Below are 24,470 nucleotides of genomic sequence, written 5' to 3' on the forward strand. Positions count from 1 at the left end.
TTCCTGCTCAGGACCAGCTGGGCCCCACATCTAATCCCAAACCCCCTGCCTTGGCTTTGGGACCCGCACCCATAGCACCACCACCATCTCCTGTGAACTCCCACTTTTCTCCCAGTCCTCAATTCCTAGTTTTACAGAGTAAGGCCATTCTTCCCGTAAGAGGTTCTTCCTCCAAATCTTTTCTCCCTCCCCTCCTAAAAGATACTGGGGCTCCCCAGGCAGGGACAACAAAGCCTCCTCTCCTCATTCTCTAGCCTCCAAAATAGAGCCTGGGCTCTAGCTCCCAAGGTCTGAGGGGTAAAGGCACCAGGTGGTGGAGATGTCATCATTAAGCTCTTGACCAGGGGCTGGGATTCTGCCCTTCTATTCATCTAAACACCTCCTGAGCACCCTCCCCTCTCACCTCTCGGGCCATCTTTGCTGCCTGCAGATTCCTCCTGTAGAAAATCTCTTTGTAGCTATCCATCCAGACCTCAGCCAGGCGCACTTGGTTGCGAGCAATGACACTGATGCCCTTGGGGAAGGTGTGAGGGCTCTTGGTACGGAACACGTGGCCGACCACAGAGCAGGGGATGATCTCCAGCTGGCCCCCGCACTGCCACACCTGCCGTAAGAGGATATGGGATGGGGTTTTCAGGGGGTGGGTGGGAAAACCTCCCCACCAAGCAGCTCTGTTCCATTCCCAGGGTGCCAGACCCCCGGTCCACGGACTCAGGGAAATGCTGCACTGTGCTCTCTCGCTGGAAAAAAAGACACTGACCAGGCTTCTTCCCAGGCCATAACTACACAATCTCTGGCTCCCTGATGTTGGTTCACTCTGATTAAAGCAAACAGAAATTTGCAAGGTCCTGAGGGTTACCAGGGCCCACTTTGGAGAAAAGACAGTTGGCAAATTTTATGTACATCTACCTACTGTGAGCTCTGGCCACCTGGCTATTTTTTTTTTTTTTTTTTGCAGTACACAGGCCTCTCACTGTTGTGGCCTCTCCCGTTGCGGAGCACAGGCTCCGGACGCGCAGGCTCAGCGGCCATGGCTCCCGGGCCCAGCCGCTCCGCGGCATGTGGGATCTTCCCGGACCGGGGCACGAACCCGCGTCCCCGGCATCGGCAGGCGGACTCTCAACCACCGCGCCACCAGGGAAGCCCCACCTGGCTTTTTGACCTGGAAATGTGATTTTATCAGCTCACGCAGGTGTTACTGGAAACTCAAGCTGCTCCAAATCGAGATCAACTTGTGACCTAATCAAAGCATCAATTCATTAATTAATAGCTACCATCAGGTGGCTTGTGATCACCTGGACCTTTAGCACACTAGCTTCCTTGCAGAGAGACTGAACAGAGGTCAGAGGCTCATGGACGAGCCAAGGATCAGAACCACGGGAGTTATGGTGACTGAGCTGGTGACCCTCCTCCGTCAGAGGGCTGGTTTACGAGATCCCTTCTACCTGTGTCTTCTCCTTTCAGGTTTTAGATTGGGGGGTATGTTGTCATTCATTTTAGTATAGCAGCAACAGAAATACATAATCATTAGCCATAGTAACAGCAGGTATCAACGATGTGCTTGTATGTGCCAAGCACTGTGAGAGATGACTTCATAAACAAGCTCATTTGCTTGTTAATTACTCTCCACTGGATGGGGATCTGTGTAGATGTCATGAAGAGGCAAAGGCAAGCCTTTCTTCCAACCTAATCCTGATTTTCCTTATTCCTGAAATCCCTCAGAGTTCTGGGGCCCACCAGAATTTGGCCATCATCTTCTCCTACGGTTATGAAGAGCTTGCTGAACACAGGGTGGGGGGAAACTCCTAAGGCTACCAAGGCATGAGGTCTCTGACCTGGAAAGCAGAGCCTGATTTTTCCAGAAAAAGGATAGTGACTGCTTACTGACCTGTTCCACCTTCACCCTAACCCTTTTCCAACAGACATCATGAAAGATGTCACCAGTCCCCAGATGTCTGGTTCCTATTACCTCTATTACCCCTTCCCTCTGAGGAGTTCTGCCCAGTAATTTGTTCTCAGTTGTCCAATCCGACTCCCAAGGCCCTACTGCCATGGACAGGGAGGGGGCAGAGGGAAGGTGGAGCCATGACGGGAAACAGCCACCCTTCCAAGTTCAGCTGAAGAACTGATATCCCTGGCACTGCCTAAGAGACAGGGTCTCAGGCCGTCCCCTGGGACGTTGTGGGTCCCCCGCAAAGCCCGCTTCACTCTCACCCGGAAGGACATTTCCACGTTCTCCCCTCCCCAGATCTCCATCTGATTATCATAGGTACCGATGTGCTCAAAGTAGGACTTGGAGATGGAGAAGAGGCCGCCAGCAAACGTCGGGGATCTGGAGAGACAGAGGGAGAAGCATGTGCATCTTCTGGGGGGAAGAGGGGCCAGAACCTGGCGTGGAAAGCTGTGAACTCACCGATGACGCCTCCTAAACTCCCTCCCTCCTCCTTTCCTCTCACCTGGGATATGCAGCCCCTCTTCCACTAGCTTATGCACTTAGCAAATGTTTATTGAGCTTTTACTATGTTCTCTTCACCTTCTAAGATCAGGTTGAGGAGAGATGTAATTACCATTACTCTCTTCTAAAAGGCATTCATTCACTCATTCATTCAACCAAGCATGTGTTACACATGGGTTCCAGGGCCTGTGCTACGTGTTAGTCGTACAGAGTAAAGAGAGACAGATCTTGTCCTCTGAGAACTCAGTGTAGTAGCTGAGGGAAAAGCCACAATCGTTTGCCTTTTGGCAGCAAAGTTCCTAAAGCACAGTAGATACTTGGTTATCAGAAGATATGTGAAATTGTTTTTGGACATAGGTGCTCCCAGAAACAGAGTAGGAAGCGAGGTGAAATTAAGCTCAACTTGAACTACAGGGAGCATTTGGGGGCTACAACAAGATTCTGGCTTTCAGACAAAGGCAGGGAGGCACAGACCCATGTTTAGATAAATTGACAAAAACATCTAGAACTTAGATACCACGTTGCTCATGAGAGGGGCGGGGCCAAGGGCTGAAGGCGGGGGTGGCAGACAGGGCAGGAGTGCACACAGATCGTTAGCTGTTGGCCTCTGTGCCACGCCAGGCTGGCTTGGATGGGGCTTTGCTGCCCTCAGTGGGTGGCTCCATGTGGCACAACCATGCAGAAACCTCTGTCAGCGCAGAACCGGTCAAGGTGCTTCACACACAGCAGGGGCTCAGTGTTCACTGGACTGGTCAAGGCTATTACCCAGGACCTTGGCGTTACCCTATGGCTGCTGTCGTCACCCTGAAGTTGGCTCCTGCAGCCACTTTCTGGAAGGAATTTCGGTTGGGAAACCCTCAAGCTCAGGCAAGCTTTCTGTCACTGGTTGTGGCCTCTCCCAGGGGTTCTAAGCCAGCCCAAGTAAGGCCAGGAAAGCCTCAGAGAGTCCTGGGATTCTAGATGAGCATTTTGGAACTAACCTGCTGCTTCCTTTTTTTAAAAATAATTTTATTTATTTATTTGTTTTTGGCTGCATTGGGTCTTCGTTGCTGTCTGTGGGCTTTCTTTAGTTGTGACAAGCGGGGGCTACTCTTCGTTGCGGTGCGTGGGATTCTCATTGCGGTGGCTTCTTTTGTTTTGGAGCATGGGCTCTAGGTGCACGGGCTTCAGTAGTTGTGGCACATGGGCTCAGTAGTTGTGGCTCACGGGCTCTAGAGCACAGGCTCAGCAGTTGTGGCGCACAGGCTTAGTTGCTCCGCGGCATGTGGGATCTTCCTGGACCAGGGATCGAACCCATGTCCCCTGCATTGGCAGGTGGATTCTTAACTACTGTGCCACCGGGGAAGCCCCTAACCTGCTACTTCTTCAGGGTTTCCCCGACCTGGGCCTGTCTCTTGGCTTTGAGAGGGTCCCTCTGACCAAGAAGCCACTGACAAATTATCTCTGAGGATAAACTCTACACGGGGAACTTCGCTGCAGACCCACAACCAACAGGCAACCTCTGGAAACACTCTGCATTTCCTGGCCTGCTTCCTAGGGTCCCCTGGGCCCTCACCTCTCCTCCTGGCCTCCCATTGACTTTGGGAGTGGAGGAAGGGAGGGTGCTGCCTGCAGGCCTTCTGGTGGGTACTATGCAAAGTGCCTCAGGCAAGCCCTGCATGCCACCAGGGAGCAGGGAGCAAATTAATTCCTCAAACACTGGAGCTTTGTCTTCCAGTTGTACGGTCCTCAGACATCAGAGCGGGGGACGTCAGTGATGGGTGGGGGCCAGGTGCCCTGTCCCTGACTGTGCCACTGTGTGCCTGGCCCCCAGCTTGGGGGAAGGGGGTTTTGTTGATGTATACCTCAAACAAAAGACATCTATGAATCAAGCAGAGGGTCTATAGGGAGTTCCAATTTCTTTTCTCTCTCCTGCCTTCTCCTTTCCCCTCTGCCCCTTCGAAAGGACACAGTGCAGCTGGCTGTTCAGGACCATGGGATTCCTTCCTGTGGCCCACCCGAGCCCTCTCTACTGTGGCTCTGGGCATTTCTTAGGATTTGGGCATGTGCATGGGTAGAAAGCCTTCCCTTTTATCTCTGCTCACCGTATCCCCAAACTCTGCTTCCCGCCATCCCTGGTATATATATTTGGTTGACCCTTCAGTTTCCTGGCCAGTATAGGAAAGCAATGGCACAGATAATCCAGAAGCACAGGGTACTCTAAAAGTCACCCCCCAGCTCGGTTTAGCTGAGACGGCTGTGGTCTCTAACAACACCAACAGGCAATCTGGAGAGGGAGGGGCAGGCAAACCCAGCTGGGCATCAAACAATGGATAAACTTTCAAGCATCTGCCCTCTAGCTCAGGGGTTGGCAGACTGGGGCCTGTGGGTCAAAGCTGGCCTGGCTTTAAGGTTCTGGCAAAGAATGTTTTTTACATTTTGAAGGGGTTATTTTTTGTAGCTGGCAAAACCTAAAATATCTGCTATCTAGCCCTTTTCCCGAAAAAGTTCAGGGCAACTGCAACACACTGTAAACTGCAGGACATTTGTCTATTTTCCTTTAATATGTTCTCAGTCTTTTCAAAGATGGTGACCTGGGTGCACACACCACCCCCTCTTATTATAATGGCTATTTTACAATGGCCTCTACCCTCCATCTCTCTGAAAGCAGCAGTCACACCCTTCTACACTTAGGGAGGAATAAATGGGATAAGGTGTGGAAAGCCCTTAGCCCAGGGCCTGGCACACAGAAGGTGGTGAGTGAGAGCCAGCTGCTATGGTGATAGGTAGGACAGAGCCATGGTGGGGACACGGGCTTGGGGCCAGATTGGCGGGATGGGCATCCTCGTTCCACCGCTTTCTAGTGTATAGTCTGAGGCCAGCTGTTCATCACCAGGAGCGTCAGTGTTCTCACCTGCAAACCAGGCTAATCACAGTATCTACCGCATAGGGGATGACGATTAAATATGTCAAGTGCTTCATAGAGCACCTCATAAATGCTGACCTGAGATGGCCCAGGTCCCTGGGACCATGGAGACCAGGATGTGGGCCCACCAGGCTACAGTACTTACTTGATGGGGTAGGTCTCATCCTTGCGTCTCTGCTTCTCATGTGAAGGTATGGTCTCCCAGCCGAAGGTCAAGCTCCAGTCAAAGTTGCCACGACTCTGGACTCGGCCCCTCTGGACGGGCTTGGAGAACTCAAAAGTGTTCAGGTCGATAGTGACAATGTTTGGGCTCACCACCACTGTCTCGTCCTCAGCGATGCGAGCCAGGAGGGGCTCCAGCCAGCCATGGAAGCACTCACCTGCAGGTCGGCACCAGGAGACATCAGTCAGGGTCCTGCCCACAGCTGAGCCCGTGCCCCCCGCCAGCGGGGAGCCCCAGGATGACAAGCGCTCACTCCCTAGCTGTAGACAGGGAAACACGTGCAAGCTCCACGGCCACAGAGAGTGGACAGAGATCTCCCAGGACCCTCCTACACCTGCCCTCTCCCCCGAAAAGAGGTGGAGGTGGCTTTGGAGGGGAGAATGGAGGTCTCTGGGGAGTAACATGGTGGACCCAAAGGCACAGTGAAGGCCCTGGAAGGGTGTCTTCAGGGTCTGTAGCCTATCCACTCAGTCGGCCCTCCCCACCCAAGTGTGGGTTTCACAGGGGGGTGTCCCCTCTCCCAGGGATCTCTGCACCTCATGCTTCAGCTCCAGTTGTAGAATAATCATCCCTTTGGGATTTTCGATGAACTGTACATATGACCTGATTTAGCCTTCATTTTGTTGGTGAGTAAGGTTGGCATCCTCATCCCACTTGATAGAACAGAAAACTGAGGCCTGGTTAGTGGCAGGGCCAGGACGCAAATCTAGGGCTTCTGACTCCAAGGCTATAGCTTCTCAGAATATGTATCACTGCTTTTACGGAACGTTTCTTTCCCTGACAATGGTGGGGAAGTGTTTTGTTTTGGGGCAAGAAGCAGGCCTTCTGGCCCCATGTGGCCCTGCAGGAAAGTGCCACGCCAACCAGTGCCCAGTGGCGACAGGAGGCCTCTCCGGGAGGCTGAGCTCAGAATGACGTTCAGATGGTGGGGGGAGAGAGGAACGTCTGGGGCTCCAGAACACACTCCCAGTAACTGTGGGGTCACCAGTTGTTTTAGGGCTGTGTGTGCCTCCTGATAACCATCCTTGGCACTGGGGTGAGAAAGGAGAACAAGAAGCTAGGGGAGTCCCAAGCCTGCTTCGATCCCGAGACAGCAGGGCCGGAAGGTGCTCTGCTGAGTCCATGGTCCCAGCTCTTCATTCTGCCAGGGAGGGAAGGGGGACAGAGCCAGGCCGGCCCTCTTCTACTCACAGTGGGCATCCAGGAAGGTGAGCACCTCCGCCTGGGCCACGCTGGCTCCCAGCAGCCGGGCGGTGATCAGCCCCTTCCGTTCCTCCTGCCGCACCACCTTCACCACCTGCAGCTGCTTTACGTACTGCTCCAGCGGCTCCTTCAAGTACTCTGGAAGGGACAGGGTCATTGTCGCCAGCTCACCACTTTGTTGCAAACCTAATCCCCCGTGTGCACCAAGTCTGGGCGCTCCAGCGGGCCTGCATTTTAACCCTCCCGCCCACACTGCGCTGAGCAACTCCACAGAAGCCCAAGGTTGGGGGCGGGGGTGGAAGGATGAGGTCCCCTGTGTGGTCTCACTGCCCGTGGCCGCCTTGCCAGGACATTCCACTGGCTCTGTTGGGCCCATCCTGTGTCTGCTTACCGGGGCGCCTTCTCTGATGTCTTGAGACAGGACCTCAGAGTTGTGTTTCTTTGGTCTCAAATCAAGTATCAACTTCTGACAAAGGCTCTCAGATGCCCCTCTTGGTCTCTGCACCCTCCCAGCCCCCCATCTTTTCAGAGCTGGGCCTCGGGCCTCCCTTCCTTTCCACACCTGGGGGTTGTGGCAGTCATTTCTCCCTGTCTGAGTCCCTGTCTCCCAGGCTCTTCAGAGTAAGTCTGATAGGTAGAGTGGACACAAGTATTGATTTCTGGCTTCTGGGGCAGCAGCAAGAAGTCTTAGTCTAATCCTCTTTTCTTAAAAATAAATAAATTTATTTATTTATTTTTGGCTGCGTTGGGTCTTCGTTGCTGCGTGTGGGCTTTCTCTAGTTTTGGCGAGCAGGGGCTGCTCTTCATTGCAGTGCGCGGGCTTCTCATTGCGGTAGTTTCTCTTGCTGCGGAGCACGGGCTCTAGGTGCGCGGGCTTCAGTAGTTGTGGCTCGCGGGCTCAGCAGTTGTGGCTCGCAGGCTCTGGAGCTCAGGCTTCAGCAGTTGTGGTGCACGGGCTTAGTTGCTCCGTGGCATGTGGGATCTTCCCAGACCATGGCTTGAACCCGTGTCCCCTGCATTGGCAGGCAGATTCTCAACCACTGTGCCACCAGGGAAGCCCAATCTATGATTTTTGATTGGGGAGTTTAATCCATTTAAAGTAATTACTGATAGGGAAATACAACTTTCGCCATTTTGTTATTTGCTTTCTATATGTTTAATACCCTTTTTGTCTCTCATTTCTTCCATTACTGTCTTCCTTTTTGTTTTGTTGATTTTTTGTAACACGTTTGAATTCCCTTCTCATTTCCTTTTGTGTGTATTCTGGATATTTTCTCCTCTAATCCTCTTTATTACCACCTCTGCACACGGAATTCTTTAGGAAGATGAAAAGATGCTGAGCGACTTTTTAATTACATTTAAAAACCATGTACCCAGCACCTCCACGAGCCAGGCACAGTGGTGTGCCTGCCACCCAGGGAACGGGCCACAGCAGGGTAGGTGATAAGTGACCTGCCAGAGGTGGTGCAGGGCTGGGGGAGTCTCCAGGAGGGGCAACCATCCTGAATTGGAGGGTGTGGGGAAAGCGCTTTGAAGGGAGGGGTATCTGCTGAGATCTCCAGCCCCTTCTGAGAGGGGGCTCACTTTATGACTCTTGTTATTTAGTCGGAAATCCTCAGAGCATTAAATATAGCCCTATTCTGAAGCAATCCACCTTGGAACATAGTCCAAATCTTAGTGATGTTTCAGTAACTGCTGTTTTGGTTTATCTGTGCCACTGTTCTGCTCCCCACTGTGCAGAATGGAGTTGCCTGTGGTTTCAGAAGTGGCGGCACAGGGCGGGTGTGTCCTTTCTCTTGAGGGCTGTGGGATCGGCCCAGAGCTTAGGCCTCGCTCTCAATGCAGTGTCACACAAATTGGGGTCCGAAGTCAGTTTTGTGGAGGCGCGATTGATCTCTCGCTCTACTCGTTTTGTTTTTCCTTTTGGCCACACCAAGTAGAATGCGGGATCTTAGTTCCCCCACCAGGGATGGAACCCGGGCCCCCTGCAGTGGAAACTCGGACTCTTAAGCACTGGACCGCCAGGGAAGTCAGTCTCTCTCTCCTTTGACACACTCACAAACACACACACACACACACACACACACACACACAGTGCCCAAATACTTGAGCACTACTACGTGCCACTCATGGAACCAGGTGCTTCCATGTTGACTTTTTTTTTTTTTTTTGCGGTACGCGGGCCTCTCACTGTTGTGGCCTCTCCCGTTGCGGAGCACAGGCTCCAGACGCACAGGCTCAGCGGCCATGGCTCACGGGCCCAGCTGCTCCGCGACATGTGGGATCTTCCCGGACCGGGGCATGAACCCGTGTCCCCTGCATCGGCAGGCGGACTCTCAACCGCTGCGCCACCAGGGAAGCCCTTGGCTTTCTTATTTAATCTTCTCTGTGAAGATTAAAGCGCTATGAAATACCGAGTATTGTCCCCACTGTTTATGAGTCAAAATTAGCCTCATTTGGCAGCTTCAGCCCAGCACTCACTTAGAAAACACCAGTGAACACACTGCCAGGTGCCAGCCACTATCCTGGGCAGGAAGGGCCGGGGTCTGGGTCCTGCCTTCACAGAGCTCCTAGGCTCATCCTCCAAGTACAGCCCCGAGTGCTGGCTCTAACAGGGAGGTGGGAGGATCCCCGTGTGGGAGTCTAACCTTCTCGGTGCGGCTGCCGGCGGATATTTCCCCTGAGAACATAACTGTGCTTACAGGAAGTTCATGGTGTGAAGATAACCCAGGGACAAAACATCATAGGAAGTGGGTTTTGTGGTAAAAGCACGCCAAGCACTGAGCTGTGAACGTCAGGGCAGCCTAAGCTCTACAGAGCCCTTCTCCCATGCCTTCCCTCCAATCTCAGGTGGCTAGGTGGGACCTGGGAATTCTAAGCGTGAGCCTCAGGCCCTTTGACAGGGAGGGGGGTGAGATAGCTCTCCTAAGTCAGGCCCCTCCCTGGACCCACTGGACATCAACCCAAGAGCTGGGTGCAGCAGAGCTGAGTGTGGAAAGACAGACGGTCCCAACCATCTTCCCTTATGTCCCCCAGAAGAGACCCTCCTCATTTAGGTTCAACACCACACCACCCCAGCCCGGCTTCATTCCTCACGGCTGAAGTCTATGAGACTCCTGTGACACCCCCCCCCACATGCCTTCCTTAGTGCCATGTCTGAAATACCCTCTATATGCAGATGCTCCTGGGCTGTTTTTCCTGGCCTTGCCATCTTCACTTGGATGTCTAACAAAACCACAAACCTAACACGCCTGAAATGGAGCCCCAGATTTCTTCCCTACCTGCCCTCCCAGCCTCCCCCCATGTAAATACATGGTACCAGCATCCCTCCAGCTGCTCTAAACTAGGAATCGTGCACGATTCTCCCCCTCTCTCCCCCTCCACAAACAGTCCTTCAGCAAATATGGCCAGTTCTCTCTCTCCATCCCCACCATCACTGCAGCAGTCACATCTTAAGTGGTCTCCCAGCCTGTTCTCTATACTCCTCTTCCCAATCTACTCGTGACATAGCAGCCACAGTGAGTTCTCTCTTAAAACTATAAATCACATCATGTCACTACGGTGGTTTAAAATTGCACTTAAAAAACGAATCCAAACAGTATGATGGTTCCTCAAAAAATGAAACAAAGAACTACCATATGATCCAGTAATTCCATTTCTGGGTATACAGCCAAAATAATTGAAAGCAGGGACTCAAAAAAATATTTGTACAGCCATGTTGATAGCAGCATTATTCACAATAGTCAAAAATGTGGAAACGATCCAAATGTCCATGGGTGGATGAATGAATAAACAAATGTGTTCTACACAAACAATGGTATACTCAGCCTTAAAAAGGAAGCAAATTCTGACATGTGACAACATGGATGAACCTTGAAGACATTATGCTAAGTGAAATAAGCCAGACACAAAAGGTCACATACTGTATGATACCACCTATATAAGGTACCTCCAGTAGTAAAATTCATAGAAAGTGGAATGGGGGTTGCCAGGGGTTGGGGGGCTAGGGAATGGGGAGTGATTGTTTAATGGGCATAGAGTTTCAATTTGGGAAGATGAAAGAGTTCTGGTGATGGTTTCACAACAATGAGAATGTATTTAATGCCACTGAATGGTACACTTAAAACCGTAAATTTTATGTATATTTCACCACACACATTCAAAAATCCAAACACTACACTACTGCTTAAAAAGGTCTTGTGATTCAGTTCTGCTCACCTTTGTAAACTCACTCTGTACCAGTGCTGTTCTTGCTCGCTTCTCTGCAGCCATCCTGACCTTATTTCTGCCCCATTAACACACTAAGCCTCAGGGCCTTTGCGCTGGCTGTTCCCGTTGTGGGGAGCATTCAGAGTAGCCATTCTTGGCTACTCTGACTAAAAAAGCTGCCTAATTACTGAGTAGCCCATCACCTGCATTCTTATTTTTCTTCTAATTTAATTTCTTCATAGCACCTATTATTATCTGTAATTATTTATTTTCTGTCTTTCCCGTTAAAAAAGTCAGCTCTAAAAAGACAGACACCTTGTTCAACTGTTCAGTTACAACCCTGGAGCCTGCCCAGGGTCTGGTGCTCAGTAGGTACTGATAAATACTTATTAAGCACATCAGTGAACCGCCTTTATTTATGCTTCTCTTGTGGACTCTCCCTCTCTACTTTGGCTGCTGAAAAATCTAGAAAAGAAAAACAAAACAGAAAGCCTTTCTTGTAGGGAGGACTTCCTCTCTTAACTTTTCCTCTCTCGTTTTATGCTGTTTTCATTTCATGCCCATCTATACTCTATCCAGCCTGAAATCGAACTGCAATTGGGAAATTTTTCTTGATTAATCCTTTTGCAAGGAGAACAGGAGAAAGGAACGAGTATAACACCCTTTGGGCGTATTCTACAATCCTCCTGCCCAGATGGAACATTTAGACACTGGGCTATATTTTCGAACCCAAATCAAGACTCATTATCGGCCTCTTTCCATCTCCAAGCGTGAGGATTAAACTGGCAGGTGAAACTGACATGCGGGAATAGCAGAATTTCTTTACGGGGAAGAAAATAATGAACGGAAACCTTCCTAGAAAATCCAGGACATAGAGTTACTACAGAGACATCTTCCTATATTATAAAACAAGGAAAGAGGTAAGAGATAGCAGTAATAAAGCAACTTTACCTGTTAGAATAGACACTGGAAGTTGTAATTCAACCAGAATTGGAGGCTTTGAATAATTCCTGACTTGCATTACTGGTGTCTCTTAGGAGTTCAGGGGGCCACGAGAGGAACTGCCACTCACTTCAGTTCTGACCGGCCAGGGGAGATGGCAGTGGGGGAAACCGTGGGCTAATCCGAAGTGCTCCCAATGGCTCCTCCCCTGCCTTTCTCACCGTGTTTCCTGACTTCAGGGCTGCCCCTCCTCTCCTATCCTCTCCCTGCTGATTCCTCCTCCCTTCCTACAGCCCCTCTCCCAGGCCAACCCCGTCTCCCCACTCCTCCTCTCTCCTTGAGGAACCTGCTCACAGAGGATCCTGTTCATATCTCTGCTCTCTGGGTCTTTGGTAAGTGTCTGATTTCCTCCCAACCATCTAGCGAATTCCCACAGGAGCGAGGCGTAGGTTTTCCTACTCAGCCTCCCTGCCAAGGGCAGGGAAGAGCTTTGGACAAGAGGTTGCCCTGTCTGGGGCGTGGTACACTGACAGGCGTGGGGGGGGGCCAGGTTTTAGGAGCTTGTGGAATGCGCCAGACCAATGGACCTCGGCTGCTGACCTGGCCATGCAGGAGGGAAGTCTGTGCCTGGGGACGGACGGACTGTGAAGTGGGAAAGAAAAAGTTCCCCAGCCTGGCACAGGGCCTCTTTCTGATACCCGCCCCCCAGTATCAAACGCCCTTACACTTGTGGTCAAACCGTGCTGCTGGGCACCTGGATAGGAGGACAGAGAGCAAAGGCATTGAATTTCAGCAGAGACACAGCCATTGTTTGTGTGCGTGTATAATGAGAGCCAGGTGATCTGATCAAATGGTCAAACGTGTGGGAAATTTTATCCCACCGTGGACTGCAGAGATTCCTGACCGTGGATCTGAGGGTATTTTTCTTTCTTTGCTGAACTGAACATTGCTGAAAGTATCTCTAGAGTCACAAAGCCCTCAAGGTAGGGTGGTTTATCCCGGGGTCCACAAATTCCCTGGAATTACATGCACAAATGTGGGTCTGTGCACACTTGTGGCAGTTGTGCACTGTTCTAGAGAGAGGGGCATAGCTTTTAACAGATTGTCAAAGGACGCCAGGACCCAGGAAACTAAGAATGGCTGGTTTCGGTTTTTCAGGCAGGTGATTCCGAGATGCTGGAGTTGGCTGTATGAGAGCAATAAGGGAGAGGCCACCAGAAGGAACCGGAACAGGTCGGGAGGCCTGAGAGGGGCAGGCTCTTTGCCAAGCCCATTCCATTAGGCACAGGCCACTCTGCCCTTTCGAAGCTCTCCGTGGCAGACTGGCACTACGTCACTGGCTGGCCTGGCCAGCGGAACTGCCCAACTGTGCCTCAGGGCTGTACACAGTTCTGAGTGACAGGTTGCAACTGTTTAGAACTTCCACCACATGGGATTCAAGGGAAGAAGCTTCTGAGGGATGGGCCGCTCAGGGTTGTGGGGAGAAGGGTCATGAGAGAGCCCAGTTTGAGAGGAAGGGCAGCTGATACATTGGTTTCCACTCTTTACAAACAATCTGCTGCTGCTGAGATTGCCCGGAGGCCATTCTCAAGCCCCAACCCTCTCCGCCAAACTCTCTGCCCTCCCTTTCCAGAAGCTAATCTCTCTGCTCCTTATCTACCAGACCCTTTCACTGCATCGCTCGCTGGTACTTGTCTGCTTTTGCTTTGTAAGTGCTGCTAGGTCTGTCCTTCCCGGGGAAATGTGAGCTCCCTGAAGAAATGGACGCAACTGTGCCCATACTCAGCTTCTCCTTGCACTGCCCTCCCCGGCCCTAGTCCTTTTACCCAGAGGGCAGGAGGGGGCTGGGGGAGAGGAGGGGGCGTCAGCAGCTCCACTGGAGGGGGCGCACAGTTCCTGCCCTCCATACGGGAGCACGGGCACAGGAAGCCAACCCGGGAGAGCCCCAGCCCCCATGCGCCACCTGGGAGGAGGGCTCAGCTCCTGGAGGACCCCAGTCCACCGATGCATGGGTCCCGCAGTCCCCTTCCTAGTTCTGGCCCTGGCATCCCATGCTCAAGTGATTTATGAACTTCCTTTCTGGACTCGGGGTCCTCTTCCTCTCTTCCTGATAATTACCCTCCCCAAAGCTGCCATCCTTCTGAATAAGGTCACCCTCCAGCTTAAGCACCTTCAATGATACCTCGTTTTATTTTCCCCCCCAAATAAATACTTTTAGCACGGCACGGATTTCATTCAACATCTTTTTAGTGTCACTCCCCACAGCACAAACACACGGATGTTTTTCTTTTTAGTGTCATTTTCCACAGCACAAACACACTGATGTTATTTCCGGAAGTTCCCTCTTCCGGGACTGCCCTTCAACACCTCTCCTCTCCCTAAACACTCGGGCTTTCAGGCGCCGCTCTAATCTGGCCTCCATGGTGGCCGGCCCCAGCCATGCCACACAGAAATAACTACCTCCCATAGCGCCTTGCTACCATACAAAGAATAAAATGAAACTAATGCACACGGAGCTCTTACTCAAGACTAAGTACTCTGCAGCGCATGAATGATCTCATTTACCACCTATCTCTGAGCCCTCGGCCACCACTGTCTTCAGTTTTAGAGGAGGGGACTGAGGTTCAGAGAGGCTAAGTGTCTCACCCAAGGTCACAGAGCTAGGAAGAGTCAGAGCTGCGACTTGAGTTCCTGGGTGTCAGACTCTCAAGTCCATGCCCTTTCATGTCCGTTGGGGTGTGTTACAGGCCACACCATTGTGGTTGGTGTTGTTAGCAGTCATGTGACTACGGGGGCTGTTAGCCTGCTCAGGGCAAGATCTGTCTCATGCGTCATTTGTCTTTTCTTTTGGCCACATGGCACGTGGGATTTAGTTCCCCGACCAGGGATCGAACCTGAGCCCCCTGCATTGGAGGCGTGGAGTCTTACCCACTGGACGGCCAGGGAAGTCCCTCATTTGTCATTTGTCATACTATCCCCTATGCCTAAGTCAGTGCCAGGCACAAAGTACTCCGTAGATGTTTCTGGAATCGCTTTGAACGGCGGAAGTTTGGCGAGCAACCTCACTTGTCTATTACCAACTATAGCAAAGGGCTTCTGAGGTGGAATCTTCAAGAGCAAAGGGAATGGTCCGGCAGGCAGGAAACAGGGGGAAGGCCGTCCCCACCCTCTGCCCTGCCCTGACCTCTCCTGGCATTTCTAACTTGGGGTTGAGCTTGGTAGCTCTAAGGGAGTCCTTGAAGCCAGAACTGCTAAGCTTTTGGAGCTTTTGGGGTAAAATGTGAATGAAGCTTGGGCTCTAGAAATGCGGCCTACCTGCCCCCTGGCCCCCACCTGCCTTCTTCCTGCTCCCAGCCTCTATGATGAGCTGTGATGCCAGACAACAGGCCACGAGGCAGTGCCTGTTCCCTCAGGAGCACCTGCCCTCTTTCACAGAATACCAGGGGAGACCCCAGGCCTCTCCTTGGGGGGCCCCCTAGCCTCACCTTCCGTGCTGGCATCATCCACCAGGATGATCTCCTTCAGGAGGATGGCTGGGGTGGTGTGCACGACACTGTACACCGTCCGCAGCAGCGTGGACCAGGCCTCGTTGTGGAACACAATGATGACGCTGGTGGCAGGCAGTGGGGGGCAGCGCCGGAACTTCTGGTTGACACATCTGCAAGGATGAACGTGTAGATACAGCTCTCCAGGTCCCTGGGAGTTCCGGGGGCAGGGAGGGCTCGGTCCACAGATTCCTATAACCATCCTTTGCTCCTTGGATCCCCCAGCCTCCATTCCCCATTGGAGCTGGGAATAGCTGCTCCCGGTTTCCAGCTTCCCCACCATTTGCCACCTACTCTGAGCCTCTGCACAGGTCCTAACCAACCCACTCCAAAACCTGTCTTCCCCAGAGCTGGCTCGGTGCCCCAGTGGTGATGCCGAGGGCATCCCCCTCACTTCTCTCATCTGCTCTAGGAGTTCCCAGGGCTGACTCTCTCTTCCTCAGTGATATGTGTGCTGCATAAAGTGTAATCCAATCCAGAGGTCCCAGAGAGGAAGTAATAAAAGGCAACTCTGACATCTGAAAAAAAGTGACTACAATTTCCATACTCAATAAGAAAGAGGAAAAGGCTTTTCTCTTTACAATGTACAGTTTCTCTCTAATCCATTTCCTCATGAATTCCCTGGAATCTGATACTATTATCACAAACAATTTCCTGTGACCTTTTCTCTATCCTCATCCACTCCAGCCACTCTGTGGCACTTGGCCACACTGCCACCCTCTCTCACACGCCATCTCGGCTGGGGGCAGGAATGTGTGAATGCTGGATCTCAAGGAGTCATGTGGCCTAATGACCTTTCTTTTTTTTTTTCTTAATCATTATAGTTTTTAAAAATATATATTTATTTTATTCATTTATTTTGTTGCGACAGATCTTAGTTAGGGCTTGTGGGCTCCTTAGTTGTGGCACATAGGCTCCTTGGTTGCAGCAGGTGGGCTCCTTAGTTGTGGCATGCACACTCTTAGTTCTTAGAGAGAAACTGTACATTGTGTGGCATGCATGTGGGATCTAGTTCTTAGTGCGGCATGCATGTGGGATCTAGTTCCCTGACCAGGGATCAAACCCAGGCCCCCTGCATTGGGAGCATGGAGTCTTAACCACTGTGCCACCAGGGAAGTCCCTTGATGCCCTTTCTTAACCTCCTCTGCTGATCAGAGAGATTTCTCAGGGGCCTTCCAGAGGAGACTCCCAGACTTCCTCCACTGGCTGCCCTCGTGCCCACTGCCCTTCCCTGCTAGGAGCCCTGATAACTTGGGGTGGTTCCATGTTCTAGGCCTCCAATACTAGGTCCTAGTCTGAGGAACCCCAGGTTCCAAGTCCTAAAGAATCATGAACTCGAGGATGGGAACTGCCATGTGAGAAAAGGCCAAAAAGGGTATTACTCTTGAGTTGGGAATGACAAAGCCTACATGAGAAAGACACAAAATCTTTGACGTGAGGACAGTATGAACACAGACTGAAGTGGCTACGGCTCAAAGATCTAAGAACTGCTTCATTGCCTGGGATTGAAAGTACAAACAGCTTCAAATAAAGATTGGAATGAATTCTTGGCCCTGTGAGTCTTCACTGAAAGAAACCAGGAGGTGTGGGGATAATCCTGACCACCGGGGCTGCTGTTGGGAAATACCCTTTGCCAAGAGCTCAGCAGCGGAGTCCTGCAGTCTCTGGGGCAGGCCTCAGCATGGGGCAAGACCACCGAATATGTGGCCTGCAGTCAGGCCTTCCCAGTCACCCCTAGGCCACGTCTGGTCCCAGCCTGGACAGAGGTCCTTTTTCTGTAACCTGTCACCTTCACAACTGCGTTTCACTCTCACAGGTCTCCCTGAGCCTCTGGCCTGACCATAATACGAACCCCACACAAAATCTTTGACGTGAGGATACAAAATCTTTTTGTATCAAAAGATACAAAATCTTTTGTGCCCTGGGATAAGGGCAATTGATTAGGAAAAGTGAAGGCTTAGAGGAAATCCTTGCCCATACTCTAAAATCCCTGTCAGCCCTTTACCGGGCACTCAGCCCGTGGCTATGGCCATACCAGCCACACCTTTGGCAGAGCCCTGGCCTCACCCCAGGACACGGTGCTACTTACTCAGGGGGTCGGGTGTCCGGGCCCAGGGCCCTCTGCAGGGAGATGCGGTCACTGGCAAAGGCATTGAAACAGTGCTTATTATAGCCCTCTTTCTTTTCCTGGGTCTCCTGGGGCGTCCACTGTTTCTTCTGAAATGCTTTCCCATCTGCCCCAGGGCCATTGGGGTCCTGTGGTGGCCGTTCCCAGAAGGGCTTCAGCTCAGCTGGGGCATAGAACTCGGGGAGGCAGGTCCGGTTTGTGGAGGCCAGTGTATGCTGGGGCTCCGGAGCCCTGATCTGGAACTTGGGCATTGAATCCCTAAGGTTGTGCACGGCTCCCAGCATGAGGTCCAGGACATGATCCTTCTGGCTCACCAAGGACTTCAGCCATGGTTTCTCTGTGGCCTGCTCCCTGCCGCTTACATCCCTCTGCAGGACGAAGAGGAAGAGCACGAAGGCGCTGCCCACCATGGCCAGGCGCACGGCCATGTGGCGTCTGCGGAGCAGCCTCATCCTCTGGAACCAGTGGAAACCCTGGCTGGGTCAGCTCCAAGCGCTGGCCCGGCCCTGGAAATAGCCTGATGGGTCGTGGTGGCCACACCCTGGGGCCTCGGCCTGAGAAGAGGGGGATGAGAGAGAGAAATGACCCAAGGCAGTGGTGGGGAGGGAGTCGGGACATTTGGGGTTCGCGTTCAGGCTCTGCTGCTGAATGGTGACATCACCTTAGCCCAGTCACGTCGCTTTCCTGCACCTAAATTTCCTCCATCCAGAAAATGAGGAAAATGGACTCTGTTTCTTTTCTGCCCTAAGATTCTGGCATTCATGGATCTAGAATAATTGGAACACTGAAACTCCACATGAAGAGATTTAATCAACTTAACCACTTTGAGAAACAATGTGGCATTCTCTAGAAAAATTTAAAACGTACATACTCTATGACCCCACAATTCCTCTCCTGGTTTTATATCCCAGATAAACTCTGGCGCACGTATGCCAGGAGGCATGCACAAGAATGTTTCTAGCAGCACTGAAGAAAAAGGCAAAAATCAGAAACAATCCAAATGTCTGTCAGCATTATAATGAATAAATAGTGTGAAATATCCACAGCACAGAGGACTACACAGCAGTGACAAAGAATGAACCACTTCTAAATGCCACAACTTGGATGCAATGTTGAGTGAAAAAAAATCACGTTACAGAAAGATACATCTAGTGCTCGGCTCTGCAGCACATATACTAAAATTGGAATGATACAGAGAAGATTAGCATAGCCCCTGTGCAAGGATGACACGCAAATTTGTGAAACGTCCCATATTTTTTGCAGCACTGTTTACAATAGCCAGGACATGGAAACAACCTAAGTGTCCATCAACAGATGAATGGATAAAGAAGATGTGGCACATGTATACAATGGAATATTACTCGGCCATAAAAAGAAACAAAATTGAATTATTTGTAGTGAGGTGGATGGACTTAGAGTCTGTCATACAGAGTGAATCAAGTCAGAAAGAGAAAAACAAATACCGTATACTAAAACATATATATGGAATCTAAACAAACAAATAAAAAAGGTTCTGAAGAACCTAGGGGCAGGACAGAAATAAAGACGCAGACATAGAGAATGGACTTGAGGACACAGGGAGGGGGAAGGGTAAGCTGGGATGAAGTGAGAGAGTGGCACTGACATATATACACTACCAAATGTAAAACAGATAGCTAGTGGGAAGCAGCTGCATAGCACAGGGAGATCAGCTCAGTGCTTTGTGACCACCTAGAAGGGTGGGATAGGGAGGATAGGAGGGAGATGCAAGAGGGAGGGGATATGGGGATATATGTATATGTACAGCTGATTCACTTTGTTACGCAGCAGAAACTAACACACCATTGTAAAGCAATTATACTCCAATAAAGATGTTAAAAAAAAGATACATCCAGTATGATTCCATTTATAGAAAATTTAAAAACACATAAAACTAAGCAACATATGTTTTATGAATACAAAAATGAATACGTGTGCGACTTCCCTGGCGGTCCAGTGGTTAGGACTCCGCGATTTCACTGCCATGGGCCGGGGTTCAATTCCTACTCGGGGAACTAAGATTCCCGCAAGCCAAGAGGACTGGACAAAAAAAAAAAAAGAATATGTGATAGAGCTACATATAAAGAAAACTAAATAAACAGTGAAACCAAAGTTTCTGAAGAGGGAGGAAAGATATGGGAATAAAGGCATACAGGGGACTTCAAAGTGAAGTGATTTTTTTTTTTAAGTGGATGGTGGTGGGACTTCCCTGGTGATCCAGTGGGTAAGACTCCTTGCTCCCAATGTAGGGGGCCCAGGTTTGATCGCTGGTCAGGGAACTAGATCCTGCATACATGCTGCAACTAAGAAGTCTGCATCCATAACTAAAGATCCCTCATGCCGCAACTAAACAAGTTCCTGCATGCTGCGACTAAAAAAGATCCCAAGTGCCTCAACTAAGACCCTGAGCAGCCTAAACAAATATTAAAAAAAAATAGTGGATGGTGGTTGCTGGTGGCACTGCTCTTCTTTGTACCCTACACATATTTTATAAATATTCTTCTGTATCTGCTCATATTTAATAAAAAAAATCTTTTTAACAATCTAAGATCCTAATGATAGCACCTTCTGGCAGGAACATGGCTTCCAGCACGTACCCCCAGGTACGTGGTCCCAGACCTCAGAGGAAGAGTGATTGTAAAACTTTCTGTACACAGCTCTGCAAGTATAAGGCTCAGGGGTTAAGGACTAGACATTGGTGGCAACAAGCCTGGGCACAAATTCTGGATCTGCCGCTTCTAATAATAACAACCTACTTCCTAGGGTTGTTCGTTGTAAGCACTAAGTTCAATGAAATAATTCATGGAAAAAGCTTAGCAGTCTCTGCAGCCAGTAAGTGCTCTAAAAGTGTTAGTTTCTATCAGTAGCAGCTGTGTGACCCTTGGGCAAATGAGTTAATCTAAGCCTCAACTTCCTCATCTATAAAGTGGGGGTAACTAATACCTAACCCACAGGGTGGTGGGAAGGATTAAATCAGAAATAATGTATGTAAAGTACTCGGCAGAGCGTCTGGCACAGACTCAGCCTTCAATTGGTTCTATTATTATCATTAATAAATCCCTGCTCAGTTTCCCAGGAATTATCCTTAAACATCTGGTCCTTGGCCAAAGCCACACTCCTTACTCTGTCGTACTTAAAAGTAACTCCAGCTGAGCTGCGCCGTTATTTAAACATACAAGCTGCTGCCTATGGAGAAACCTGGTGTTCGGAGTCACTTGGATCCACTTGGGGCACACATGGCTGTCATGATATCAAGGGGGAACGGGGTCACTTTGGGTGGGTGGGGGGGATAGGTCATTTTCTTTTAAAATGTCAGATGCAGCAGCAGAAGCAGCTGCAAAGATCAAATCAAATCAAATCAAATCTCTTTGAGTGTCTATTTTATATTAGGCGTTGTCTGGGAGACAGAAGAGATTTGTTCATTGTGCCAGTATTGACTGAGTTCCTGCTTCATGCCAGGTGCTCTATCAGATGGAGGAGATACAGAGATGTGCAAGCCCAGCCTTCAAGGAGCGTACAGTCAACTGGGGGAGTCAAATTTTAAACAGAGATCACCCAGTGAGAAGACAGCATGAGAGAGGCACCCTCGAGGGCTGAAGGAGAGAGGATGAGGTCATGTCAGCCCGTGGGGGAGCGTGATGTTTGTGAAGCCCCTCAGGGGAGAAGCTTGGGCTGAGCACTAACACACAAGTAGGGGTTGGCCAGTGAGGTGAGCACATTTCAGGCAGAGGGAACAGCACATAGAAAGCCCCAGAGGCAGGAGACAGCATGGCCCATCAGAGAATTCCAAGTAGTTTGCTTTGGTGGGAGTATGAAGCCTGATGGGAGTAGCAAATGATGGGTCTGGAGCGGTGGCTGAAACCAAGACATCGTGGCAAGGAGTTTGCCCTTGACCTGAGGTATGGGGAGCGGTAAAGGATTAGTGGGAGCCCAGCATTACAGGAAGTGTAGTAGGACAGCTGGTGGAGCGTGTCCAGGAGATGGACCTGACTGGCAGCTGGACGGCCAGTTAAGAGGAGCTTGGGGATCTGACCCATGATAGCAGCAATACGGATGAGGAGGGAAGATATGGTGTTAGGAAAACTCCCTTGGGTGATGGGGTGGGACAATTCATCCCAGCTGGGACACAGACGGACACAGAGAGGTGTGAGACCATCCCTCCCCCCATGGGATTTTAAAAGCTATAGTTAGAGAACAAGAACTGGGAGCACCGGGTTCAGGTGGCACCCGTCCAGGGAGGGAACAGGAGTAGGAAAAAGATATTGCACTGAATACCGTTTTGCACTTTGAACCCTGACTACATTACCTATTCACAAATCAATAAAATTAGAACTGGAGAATAGCACAGACAAGCTGACAACGGTAGAGTTCCCTGTGGGCTTGAAGAAGGCTGCAAGGGGGAAATGGAGATTCAGTGTAGAGGCGGTGTCCTGTCCCAGGGCTTGCTGGGCCAGCACAAAGGGTTCTGCCCGACACTGACACCTCATCAGTTCTGCAACTGCCCCAGCTAAGCAAAGACTGAGGGCCGCAGAATGGGGAAGTGTTCGCCATGACAGTGTTGAACCATCCTGCAGGCTGCATCTTCCCTGATACTTTGTCTATCTTCCACTCCAGCAAGAAAGAGGGCGCACAGTTAGAAACAAAGGTGTGGTACAGGCGTATCTCGGAGATATTGTGGGTTCAGTTTCAGACCACTGCGAGAAAGTGAGTCACACAATTTTTTGATTTCCCAGTGCATATAATAGTTATGTTTATAGTATACTGTAGTCTATTAAGTGTGCAATAGCATTATGTCAAAGAAAAAGGAAAAAACCTTAATTAAAAAATAACGCTGTTGGGAAAATGGCAGTGACAGACTTGCTCAACACAGGGTTGCCACAGACCTTCAATTTACAAAAAAACCCTGCAGTATCTGTGAAGCAAAATAAAGCAAAGCACAATAAAATGAGGTATGCCTGTAAAGCTTAGTTACCAGCTGTGCCAAGTGCTTAAGACTCACCTCTTCCAGGAAGGCCTCCCTGATTGACCCACACAGAATCACCCAGGTCACTCCAACTCCCTTATCCTGGCATTGCCTTGTAGTCCCTTGCAGTGTGGTTTCCCTTTGTTCCTTTTTTTTTCCCTCCCGGAGAGAGACTTGGGGTTAAGTTGAGTGCTTCCCAGGCATCTGCTCTCTCGATCCAACCTGGCTGTCTAAGGCTTTCTCTCTGGTGCCTGCAGTTCCTCAAGGTACTAACCAAATCCTAAAATGAAACAAGACACCTGTGATTAGCCTTGGCAGTAAGGGACTCGCTCTCTGGTTTGTTTGCTCAGCATGCGAGAGATGGGGGGGTCCCTTAGAATGGACACATAATCCGATTCCGATGGAAGCCAGAAGACTTTGGGTTTAAGGATTCCTGCTCTCTGCCTAAGAGACAATTCCCAGAAGTGTGGCTGGCAAGGTCAGGGAGGTCACCAGCCTTAGGGAAGAAACAGACCCTATTGTACACAGTCCTTTGTCAAGAGCAGGGCTTCACATGGTCCTCCCCACAGTGTAGCTCCCTCACCTTCAGGCTGGCCACCAGGTCCACTGGCAAGTATGCCCATTGGCCCTCACCCACTCATTCTCCACCTGCTGCTGCTGGGTGTTCATTCCTAACTCTTTTTCCTCCAACCACCCTTGGGATTGCAACACATCAGACCATCTCGGTTTTAGTAGTGAGATGACGCCAGAAATCCTCTTATTCTAGGAAGACTTCCTAGGCTGAACAAATTGGACCTGTTTTCCTGGCCTCACCAGTCGGAACACAAATTTACCTTCTGTCCCTGGTATAAGGGAACTAAGGCTTCACCCAGTGCATTGTCTATCAAACTGTTGACTGCAACTCATTATAGGATTGTGAAATAAATTTAAAGTGTTGCAAGTCAGCATGAAAAAAAAAATTCTTTAAAAGATCAGACCAGGGCTTCCCCGGTGGCGCAGTGGTTAAGAATCCGCCTGCCAATGCAGGGGTCATGGGTTTAAGCCCTGGTCTGGGAAGATCCCACATGCCGTGGAGCAACTGGGCCTGTGCATCACAACTACTGAGCCTGTGCTCTAGAGCCCGTGAGCCACAACTACTGAGCCTGCGGGCCAGAACTACTGAAGCCCACACGCCTAGAGCCCATGCTCCGCAACAGGAGAAGCCACCACAATGAGAAGCCTGTGCACTGCAACGAAGTGCAGTCCGCTCGCTGCAAAGCCTGGGCGTTGCAACGAAGACCCTACGCAGCCAAAAGTAAAAAAATTAAAAAAAATAAATGTATTAAAAAAAGAAAAAGATTAGACTAGACTAAAACAAAAAAGAAAATACCAAGTGCCATTACATCACGTGTAACATGGGTAAGTATTGTTTCGTTCAAATTTCATTTTGGTTATTATAAATACGTATGTAGAGTGTACTGAACGTTCAGGTAGCACCTGAACGTTCAGTACCAGAAACCAGGTAGTATGGTTTTAAGCTTTAATAACTTCAGAAGTTTAAATGCTACAGACTTACAAAGAACATCATTTGAAAGTTTTATTTAAATTTCTTTCACCTTATTTTTATGAATTTTGAATAATATATTTTTATTTTAATGTTTGTCTCTGTCCATTGAAGATGATAAACATTTCCTGATATAAAACTAAAATGGGGGCTTCCCTGGTGGCGCAGTGGTTGAGAGTCCGCCTGCCGATGCAGGGGACACGGGTTCGTGCCCCGGTCTGGGAAGATCCCACATGCCGTGGAGCGGCTGGGCCCGTGAGCCATGGCCACTGAGCCTGCGCGTCCGGAGCCTGTGCTCCGCAATGGCAGAGGCCACAACAGTGAGAGGCCCAGGTA

At 50.2% G+C, this 24,470-nt stretch overlaps 2 protein-coding genes across 2 annotated transcripts in view; one reads left to right on the top strand and one right to left on the bottom strand.

Annotated features, from left to right (window-relative positions):
• GALNT6 (polypeptide N-acetylgalactosaminyltransferase 6) overlaps positions 1-22,715 on the bottom strand; it is a 26,797-nt gene extending 4,082 nt beyond the window's left edge. Inside the window, exons 1-7 of the mRNA XM_007452324.1 lie at positions 22,628-22,715; positions 17,572-18,164; positions 15,423-15,595; positions 6,775-6,924; positions 5,506-5,740; positions 2,215-2,332; positions 404-604 (exon numbers count right to left, since the gene is read on the bottom strand). Of these exons, the coding sequence (XP_007452386.1) occupies positions 404-604; positions 2,215-2,332; positions 5,506-5,740; positions 6,775-6,924; positions 15,423-15,595; positions 17,572-18,062 (1,368 nt within the window). The 5' untranslated portion in view covers positions 18,063-18,164; positions 22,628-22,715. The remainder of the gene's footprint in view (positions 1-403; positions 605-2,214; positions 2,333-5,505; positions 5,741-6,774; positions 6,925-15,422; positions 15,596-17,571; positions 18,165-22,627) is intronic.
• The window catches only part of LOC103085409 (ankyrin repeat and FYVE domain-containing protein 1-like), a 32,631-nt gene continuing 28,368 nt past the window's right edge, over positions 20,208-24,470 (top strand). The window contains 1 exon segment of the mRNA XM_082930943.1: positions 20,208-20,231. Within this exon segment, the coding sequence (XP_082787069.1) occupies positions 20,208-20,231 (24 nt within the window).

This window comes from Lipotes vexillifer, unplaced genomic scaffold (genome assembly GCF_000442215.2).
Source record: "Lipotes vexillifer unplaced genomic scaffold, Lipotes_vexillifer_v1.1 scaffold422, whole genome shotgun sequence".
Lineage (NCBI taxonomy): Eukaryota > Metazoa > Chordata > Mammalia > Artiodactyla > Lipotidae > Lipotes > Lipotes vexillifer.